Here is a 10,657-nt window from a genome sequence, read left to right as displayed (position 1 = left end):
CATTGCACCTTTTACAAATTTCAAATTTTTAGAAAGAGAAAGTGTCTCTAAAGTCAAAATATTATGTCATTGTTTTAAACTGATCAGTAAACTGATTTTTTTCAGGATTATTTTTGAAAATATCCTCATTTTTGCTGGGATACAAATTTGGAGGTCAGTCATAAAACAAAACTATCAAAATATACATGTTTTGAATACTGTTTTGAATACTGAATATGTTTTTGAATATTTTGGGGTAATAAGATATCTAATGGATTACTATTTGAAAAATATAAGGATACTTCAAGTTTATGGAAAAGTGGAATTAACAGGTAAACTTGGGAGAATCAGTGTGGCAGAGCAGGTCAAGTAACCACTTGGGGTGCCTGCATTCTACATTGGAGTGCTTGGAATTGAGTGTAAACTCTGCTTTTGATCTAGTTGCAAGCTAATGTGCCTAGGAAGTAGCAGACGATGGTCCAAGTACTTAGGCTCTTGCCAATCATGTGGAAGACTCAGATGGGATTTCAGGCTGCTGGCTAAAGTCTAGGCCAGAGTTGCACGTATTTGGGGGAGTGTACCAGCTGACATAAGATCTTTCTCTCTTTTCTCCTGTGTTCTTCACCCCTGCATTTCAAATAAATAAATACATCTTCAAAAAGAGAGATGAGTTTATTTTGTTGTAAAAACATTTTGACATCCATGCACAGTTTTCTAATAATGTGCATTTTTCATGAACTATTTGAAGACCTATAATACATCTTAGAATGCCATGAGCTTTATTCGACAGCTATACTGCAAATATTATTTTTAGATAATCAAGTACAGATGCTTTAAAACTCCACTTTACTCTGGAGACCCTAAGGCACACATACAAGAGATTTGTTATGTTTTTAAAAAGTGACAAAAGGGAGTATTGATTCTGGAAGATTTTTAATCAATTTACCACTATTATACATTAAAGAAAAAATTTTTCCACAAACATTCCCTCACAAAGCTGGCAGTTTTATATTTACATAGTATTATTATAGCAATTTTAAATGTTCATCTATGATATAATGTTATTTCAGAAAACATAAAAATATAGTTTTTTAATGGCCATGCTTCCATTTTTGATGAAAGCTACCTAGTTCATCCTAATGTTAGTTTAACACTTTAAAAATGCATAACAGATATTCAGTCAGCTTTATAAAATCTTTAAGACAGAAGGCTGTCAAATAGAATAGACGGAGGGCTCATCATCACTTAGGTCTGAATCTTCATCTATTCCTTCAATGACTGATTTCTTCCCTTTGCAACAGGATACAATTAGTCCAATCAAGAACACCTGTAAATTCAAATACGCTATATGTTATATCTTAAATTTATAATCATTCAGACAGAAATGCAATTAAAATTCAAAGGCAGTAGTGTGACACAAATGGACACTTTATAAGAAGGTTGCATCATGCCTGGGATGTCTGTACTTACCCCAAGAAAGGCCCAGTTACCAAAATAGTATGCAGCACTGAAGAACCAGAACTTGTGAAGGAACAGGTACGTTCGGGTAACAGTACACTGATCTGTAAAAGCAAATAAAGGTCTATCGTAAGGGAGTTTCTTATTTAAAACTGGTCATTAATATTCTATCTAGAAGGTTCTTAGCCAAAGCTAATGATCAAGGTCATCCAGAAGCAAATGTTATAAATGGGTCTGAAATCTAGGTATCCCTCCAAAGACCCCTTTGGATCATCTTAATATATTGTTAAATTGCCACCAATATGACACATTTTTTTAAATGAATGCCACTCTTAGACAGATCTCAAGTATAAAAAGATTATACTGGATGGAATAGGATAATCATTTTAACCTGGAGTGCCAGAAATGTCCTAAAACAAGAACAAAGATAAAGTCTTCCCGAGAAATATAAAAAAAAAATTAACAAAGTGATGAGATGCGTTTAAGAATAATTGCACTTTTCTAAGAAGTCAATTCTCAGTACAGCTTAAACTTGAAGTTTTTTCTGAGCCTTTTTTTTTTTTTAAAGAATGCTACTGAGAAGACAGCTGTTTCTTCAAAAAGAAATACAAAAGTCATTATTTACTGATATGCTTCCTGTTTTAACTTCTGGATAGCATGAAAGCTGGAGTTTAAAATTAAATCATGTGGTCTCTCTTTCAAAGAAAATGTAACTCTTAAAAGACAAACTCACATACTAGTTATTTGCTATTTTCTTCAGTCTCCCAAACTAGTTTTACCCAAATCCATTATTCCATTATGTTACAAAGTCATCTAAATATACTGACAGGTATCTGGTAGAAGATGTCTAAAGAAATAATTCTTTGAGTCTTCAAGGAGGACCTAGGCAGCACAATACATTGTAACTGAGCAAAAAAAAAAAAAAAAAAAAAAAAGCATTTGCAGCAGCTGATAAAGGATAACATCACAAATTTCAGGCCTATACTCTTTCTAGAAAAAAATCCTGATCTTGCAAGGCAACTTCTAATTCCTCTATTTGTTTTTTTTTTTTTTTTTTTGACAGGCAGAGAGTTAGACAGAGACACAGAGAGAAAGGTCTTCCTCCCGTTGGTTCACCCCCTGAAAATGGCCGCTATGGCCAGCATGCTGAGCCGATCCAAAGCCAGGAGCCAGGTGCTTCCTCCCGGTCTCCTATGCGGGTGCATGGCCCAAGCACTTGGGCCATCTTCCACTGCCTTCCCGGGCCACAGCAGAGAGCTGGACTGGAAGAGGAACAGCCAGGACAGAACTGGTGCCCCAACCAGGACTAGAACCCAGGGTGCCGGCGCCGCAGGTGGAGGATTAGCCTAGCGAGCCGCGGCGTGGGCCTTTCCTCTATTAATTACAAAAGAGATAATAGTTTCAGAATACTTTTATTCAAGAAGGATAATGGAAAGCTCCTTCATACAATCAGGAGACCAATACTGCATCCTATTGCTGATTAAGAATATACACCTTTTATTTCTATTTTTATGAACTTTGTCCTCAGCTTCAATATGTAAGTGCTACCTTCTCTTAAAACATAAGATTGAGCTGGGAGCTTTGTAGTCCAGATTATTACATAAGGATTTTTTTTTTTTTTTTTTTTTTTTTTTTTTGTGACAGGCAGAGTGGACAGTGAGAGAGAGAGAGACAGAGAGAAAGGTCTTCCTTTGCCGTTGGTTCACCCTCCAATGGCCGCCGCGGCCGGCGCGTTGCGGCCGGCGCACTGCGCTGATCCGATGGCATACATAAGGATTTTTTGTGAGTTGTCACATGGTTTCTCTGAAAAGTTGAGTTTAGGTTTATATTTTACCAAAATGTAAGACTTGTATAAAAAGCTTTAGATATGTTATGTAAAGACTTAGAAAATCTAAATCTCATTGACTAATCTCTTCCACTGTACTTCAATATTTACTTCCGAATTTCTCAGTACCAAAATGGACAGACACCTCCTCTTCTGGCATGAAAACATGCGGTTGAACAAAAATGCAACCACTCTAATTTCTATCTACTGAGCCCCCACGGGCCTCTTTCATACTCCTTACTCTCTGTGTCAACTAGATCAGGAGTATTCTTTAAGAAAAGCAAAGACCTTCCACAGCAGTGGCTGAACACAGGCTTCTCTCCCCTCCTGGAGTTAGCATCCAAGATTATGGCTTGAAACTAGCTGCCAGAGAGAAAATTCCTTCATCACTCTCACTGTGCTTTCAGCACATGTTAGTTTCACTTCTATGACAGAACTTATTTTGTGGTAATATAATTATTCAATTTGTCATAGTTTTCCAATTAGATACACCTGAGTATTTTAGAATACCCACCAGAGTATTCATAGGCATTCATATTCAATATAACTCTGTGGAGGTAAAATAGATCTTAAAGGAGAGGCTGCCTTATTTAAAATTTATATTGCTAAATAGTACATTTTCCAGTTTTTTTTAAATTAAAATGTGGCAAGACTAAGGATAGCAAAACAAGACACTTGGATACGTCATGTGAATGAAAGTAAGCAATAAACGTCCAGGATTGTAAAGGCTTGGGATTCTCACTTGGAGGTGAATATCCTTTGGCTCTTTCTTTGCCAGGTGAACAGGCACATTTGATCAGGGAAGTCTGCACTTTTGAAGGTGTTAGCAGGGTCCAGCACTGTGGCACAGTGGTTTAAGCCAACACTTGTGATACCACCATCCCATGCTAGAATGCCAGTTTGAGTCCCAACCACTATGCTTCTGATTCAGCTCCCAGCTAATGTGCCTGGGAAGCCAGCACATCATGGCTCAAGCATTCACATGAGACCCGGATGAAGTTCCTGGCTCCTGGCATTTACCTGGCCCTCATTCGACTGTAGTGAACATTTGAGAAAAAAGCCAGTGGGTGGAAGGTCTCTCTTTCTCTCCCTCCTTTCCTCTCTCTCTCTCTCTCCCTGCTTCCTCTCTTCTACCTCTCTCTCTCTTCTACTGCTCTTTCAAATAAATAAACAAATCTTTCTTAAAAAGGGGGGAAGATATCACCATCTTTTCTCATAGGATCATAGTAAAGGCCAAATTAGGTGTACCAAAAGCTCCATGCAAAATTTCCTTCGTTTTTCCTCTTTTTTATTTATTTATTTTTTAAACTTTTATTTAATAAATATAAATTTGCAAAGTACAGCTTTTGAATTACAGTGACTTTTTCCCCCTCATAATTTCCCTCCCACCCGCAACCCTCCCAACTCCCGCTACCTCTCCCATTCCATTCACATTGAGATTCATTTTCAATTATCTTTATAGAAGATCGATTTAGTATGTATTAAGTAAAGATTTCAACAGTTTGCACCCAACGGAAACACAAAGTATAAAGTACTGTTTGATTACTAGTTATAGCATTAATTCACGTTGTACAACACATTCAGGGCAGAGATCCTACATGGGGATTAAGTGCACAGCGACTCCTGTTGTTGACTTAACAACTGACACTCTTGTTTATGACGTCAGTAATCAAGCTAGGCTCTTGTCATGAGTTGCCAAGGCTATGGAAGTCTTTGAGTTCGCCAACTCTGATCTTATTTAGACAAGGTTATAGTCAAAGTGGAAGTTCTCTCCTCACTGATGGTCCATTCTTTCCACTGGGACCTCACTTAAAGAGATTTTTTTTTTTTTTTTCTGACAGGCAGAGTGGATAGTGAGAGAGAGAGACAGAGAGAAAGGTCTTCCTTTTGCCATTGGTTCACCCTCTAATGGCCACCATGGCTGGCACACTGCGGCCTGTGCACTGCGCTGATCCGAAGGCAGGAGCCAGGTGCTTCTCCTGGTCTCCCATGGGGTGCAGGGCCCAGGCACCTGGGCCATCCTCCACTGCACTCCCTGGCCACAGCAGAGAGTTGGCCTGGAAGAGGGGCAACCGGGAAAGAATCCGGCGCCCTGACCGGGACTAGAACCCAGTGTGCCAGCACCGCTAGGTGGAGGATTAGCCTATTGAGCTGCGGCACCAGCCAACAGAGATGTTTCATTTAGCTTTTTTTTTTTTTCCAGAGTGTCTTGGCTTTCCATGCCTAAAATACTCTCATGGGTTCTTCAGCCAGATCCGAATGCCTTAAGGGCTGATTCTGAGGCCAGAGTTCTGTTTAGGTCATCTGCTATTCTGTGAGTCTGCTGTGTATCTGCTTCCCATGTTGGATCATTCTCTCCTTTTTAATTTGTTCAGTTAGTATCAGCAGACATTAGTCTTCTTTATGTGATCCTTTGACTCTTAATCCTGTCATTATGTTCAGTTATGAACTGAAACGGATACCTTTGACTAGTGAGATGGCATTGGTCCATGCCACCTTGATGGGATTGAATTGGAATCCCCTGGCACATTTCTAACTCCACCATTTGGGGCAAGTCTGATTGAGTATGTCCCAAACTGTATATCTCCTCCCTCTTATTCCCACTCTTATATTTAACAGGGATCACTTTTCAGTTAAATTTAAACACCTAAGAATAATTGTGTGTTAATTACAGAGTTCAACCAATAGTATTAGGTAGAACAAAAACAATACTAAAAGGGATAAAGTATTAAGTTGTTCATCAACAGGACAAGGGCTGATTAAGTCACTGTTTCTCATAGTGTTCATTTCACTTCAACAGGTTTCCTTTTTGGTGCTTGGTTAGTTGTCACCGATCGGGGAGAACATATGATATTTGTCCCTTTGGGACTGGCTTATTTCACTCAGCATGATGTTTTCCAGATTCCTCCATTTTGTTGCAAATGACTGGATTTCATTTGTTTTTACTGCTGTATAGTGTTATATAGAGTACACATCCCATAATTTTTTTATCCAGTCTACTGTTGATGGCCATTTAGGTTGATCCTTGTCTTAGCTATTGTGAATTGAGCTGCAGTAAACATTAAGCTGCAGACAGCTCTTTTATTTGCCAATTTAATTTCCTTTGGGTAAATTCCAAGGAGTGGGATGGATGGGTTGTATGGCAGGGTTATATTCAGGTTTCTGAGGAATCTCTAAACTGACTTCCAAAGTTGCTTTAACAGTTTGCATTCCCACCAACAGTGGGTTATTGTCCCTTTTTCCCCACATCCTCTCCAGCATCTGTTGTTGGTAGATTTCTGTATGTGAGCCATTCCAATCGGGGTGAGGTGAAACCTCATTGTGGTTTTGATTTGCATTTCCCTGATTGCTAGTGACCTTGAACATTTTTTCATGTGCCTGTTGGCCATTTGGATTTGCCATTAACAAACTCCAGAAGAAAAAGCATATGATTATCTCAATAGATGCTGAGAAAGCATTTGATAAACTACAACACCCTTTCATGATGAATACTCTAAGCAAATTGGGTATAGAAGGAACATTCCTCAATACAATCAAAGCAATTTATGAAAAACCCACGGCCAGCATCCTATTGAATGGGGAAAAGTTGGAAGCATTTCCACTGAGATCTGGTGCCAGACAGGGATGCCCACTCTCATCACTGCTATTCAATATAGTTCTGGAAGTTTTAGCCAGAGCCATTAGGCAAGAAAAATAAATTAAATGGATACAAATTGGAAAGGAAGAAGTCAAACTATCCCTCTTTGCAGATGATATGATTCTTTATTTAGGGAATCCAAAGAATTCTACTAAGAGACTATTGGAACTCATAGAAGAGTTTGGAAAAGTAGCAGGATATAAAATCAATGCACATGGAAAGCCACGACATGGTGGCAAAAACAACCTAAATGAAAGATCCTGGTGAACAAGACCCCAGCGGAAGGAACAGGCCATCAAGGAGAGAGGCGCCTTTCTCTGAAAGGAGGAAGGAACCTCCACTGTGATACGGCCTTGACTAAACAAGTTCAGAGTTGGTGAATTCAAGGGGCTTCCATAGCCTAGACAGCTCATGGCAAGAGGCTCAGGTGATTGCTGACGTCATAAATAAGAGTGCCAATTGTTAAATCAACAACGGGAGTCACTGGGTACATGCTCCCCACATAGGATCTCTGTCCTTAATGTGGTTTACTATGAAACTTAAAAACAACACTACTAGTCAAACAATACCCTATACCTTGTGCGGTTGTGTGAGGGCAGCCTGTTGAAATCCTTGCTTAGTATATACTAAGTTGATCTTCTGTATATGAAGGTAACTGAAAATGAAACTCGATGAAGGGCAGGATGGGAGAGGGAGTGGGAGAGGGGAGGGCCGCAGGAGGGAGGGAGGTTGTGGGGGCGGAAGCCACAACAATACAAAAGTTGCGCTTTGTAAATTCACATTTATTAAATAAAAAAATAAAATAAAATCTATGCACAAAATCAACAGCCTTTGTATACACAGGCAATGCTATGGCTGAGAAGGAACTGCTAAGATCAATCCCATTCACAATAGCTACAAAAACAATCAAATACCCTGGAATAAACTTAACCAAGGACGTTAAAGATCTCTATGATGAGAATTACAAAATCTTAAAGAAAGAAATAGAAGAGGATACCAAAAAATGGAAAAATCTTCCATGCTCATGGATTGGAAGAATCAATACCATCAAAATGTCCATTCTCCCAAAAGCAATTTATAGATTCAATGCGATACCAATCAAAATACCGAAGACCTTCTTCTCAGATCTGGAAAAAATGATGCTGAAATTCATATGGAAGCACAGGAGACCTCGAATAGCTAAAGCAATCTTGTACAACAAAAACAAAGCCAGAGGCATCACAATACCAGATTTCAGGACATACTACAAGGCAGTTGTAATCAAAACAGCATGGTACTGGTACAGAAACAGATGGATAGACCAATGAAACAGAATAGAAACACCAGAAATCAATCCAAACATCTACAGCCAACTTATATTTGATCAAGGATCTAAAACCAATTCCTGGAGCAAGGACAGTCTATTCAATAAATGGTGCTGGGAAAACTGGATTTCCACCTTACACAAAAATACACTCAACATGGATTAAAGATCTAAATCTATGACCCGACACCATCAAATTACTAGGGAACATTGGAGAAACCCTGCAAGATATAGGCACAGGCAAACACTTCTTGGAAAAGACTCTGGAGGCACAGGCAGTCAAAGCCAAAATTAATAATTGAGATTGCGTCAAATTGAGAAGTTTCTGTATGGCAAAAGAAACAGTCAGGAAAGTGAAGAGGCAACTGACAGAATGGGGAAAAATATTTGCAAACTATGCAACAGATAAAGGGTTAATAACCAGAATCTACAAAGAGATCAAGAAACTCCACAACAACAAAACAAGCAACCCACTTAAGAGATGGGCCAAGGACCTCAACAGACATTTTTCAAAAGAGTAAATCCAAATGGCCAACGTTTTTCCTCTTAAAGGTATACCTAAACCCATGATAAAGAATGCAGTTCTGAAGAGTTGCTCAAATACTTGCAAGAAACACTAATGTTTAGGTTTCAGAAAGTTATGCCTGATAGCAGTAGAAAAAAATAATTGCTGACATTGGTATCATGACTACTCTTTGCATTTCATTATATTTTTGTATTTATGGCTAAAACAGATACAAATGGATATGACAAAATTCAAATGCATGTAGGAAATACTGCTAAATCATAACACACTTTCAAATAAAAATTACCAATTTGAATGTTTGAAAACATGGATAGAGGGATAGCTTGGGACCAACGCCAGCAATGTTTGTCACTATTAAAAAAATACGAGCAGCACGGTCTGTGGCACAAGTATTTTATGAGCTTCATTTTATAAGGAAGCTACTTGACAAAAGCCACTCACTCAATCTTCTCAGTATCGTCATGCTCTAAACTTAAGAAATAGAAGTTTTACTACTCATTTCCATATGTAAAGATATTTTGAGAGTAAGAACTTCACTGAATTAGAAATTTCAGGGCCAGAGTAGAGATTACAGAAGAGGCAGAGCTGGAGAAGCAAGTAAAATCAAATCATTCTCTCCCAGAGATTTAATAATCCACTCAGTGACATTTTAAATGGGCTTATGCTCTGCTTTATTTGTCCACAACCAAAACAATATCTTAAATACTTTTCTATCATAGTATTCTATGTTTATCATTTATAAAGATTGTAGACTTTGATATAAGCCTTCCAAAATAACAAAGAAATACAAAATCATTCTTAGCATTATGCTTTGTTGAAAAGTAACACAACTAAAATTTCATGCACATTGGTATAGACTCTTTATAGTTATATTTATAAGTATATTAGAAATTTATATTCACATAAAGTGACACACAACCACAAATTTTTCTTAAGAAGTTCCATGTATTTATTTCATATTCAAGTGATAATTCCACACTGAATAAGTGGAGAGGAGCTTCTTTCTTCACCATCTGCCCTCATTCAGCTGCTAACCTGAATCACAGATATCTAGGGTATCTGCAGAGTTCTTTTAAAAGAGCCCTAAGAGAATTACAATAAATACTTTAATTTGGCTTCAAACTAAATATAAATTATTGCTTTCTTCATTAAGGGACTGTGTTCTAAAATCAAATGTTCAAGAGATTTCTTCCTGCTGTTCTTCACAAGGACATTAAAAATTTCCAATTAAACTAAAGATTAAAGTTAACAATGCAAAGTAAAAATAGGGACCTCACATAATTTTTTTTATTCTCTGCTGATAGAGTGACTATAGCAAAGATCAAAATTAAAGGGGCCAAGGAGGGGCATCTTGGGTACCTGAATTCAATCCTGGTCTCACTACCTTTCCTCTGTCTCTCCTTGTATATCAACAAGCAGAGAAATAATAACATAAAACACAATCAAATCATTGTTTTTCATACAACAGCAACTTTTATCAATTTACCTTATAACTTTTATATTATTTTTTTTCCTTTTTGGCTACTCATGCTATTTTTAATGTATTTTGATTGCCACTAAGATAACTGCAGTTATTAACTAACAAAATAGCACTCTCTCTTTAAATATATTTTTAAAAAAGTGTTTATTTAAGCCACAATTGAGTCATCATGTTAGACCTTTACATGAAATCAATTTATGATTTATTATACTCTTTATATTTATTTATTAACTAAATTCTTATGTTACATGACAAAACTCAAACTATTGAGAATAAAGCAAGCATTTTGTTTGACCAATGACAAAAAAACTGTCAGAAGACTGCACTGTTTAGAATGCTACTTCGTTTCCCATGGTTGTCTGATTATGCTAACTTTGGTTTGGTTAGGATCTTGCTATCATTGAATATAAATCTTGACTGTGTACACTCTGAGAGGCTTAGATTTTACT

At 37.5% G+C, this 10,657-nt stretch overlaps 1 protein-coding gene across 3 annotated transcripts in view; it reads right to left on the bottom strand.

The window, feature by feature from the left end:
• Window positions 1–632: 632 nt before the first annotated feature.
• LMBRD1 (LMBR1 domain containing 1) overlaps window positions 633–10,657 on the bottom strand; it is a 143,590-nt gene continuing 133,565 nt past the window's right edge. For all 3 annotated transcript variants that reach the window (XM_089333068.1, XM_008263085.5, XM_070073909.2), the window contains exons 15-16: window positions 1,450–1,541; window positions 633–1,306 (exon numbers count right to left, since the gene is read on the bottom strand). In XM_089333068.1, the coding sequence (XP_089189194.1) occupies window positions 1,193–1,306; window positions 1,450–1,541 (206 nt within the window). In that variant the 3' untranslated portion in view covers window positions 633–1,192. The remainder of the gene's footprint in view (window positions 1,307–1,449; window positions 1,542–10,657) is intronic.

This window comes from Oryctolagus cuniculus, chromosome 5 (genome assembly GCF_051225735.1).
Source record: "Oryctolagus cuniculus isolate XC-2025 breed Fujian yellow rabbit chromosome 5, ASM5122573v1, whole genome shotgun sequence".
NCBI classification, from domain to species: Eukaryota; Metazoa; Chordata; class Mammalia; order Lagomorpha; family Leporidae; genus Oryctolagus; species Oryctolagus cuniculus.
Note: the sequence above shows the minus strand (reverse complement) of the source record. Positions and strands in the feature narration are given on the sequence as shown.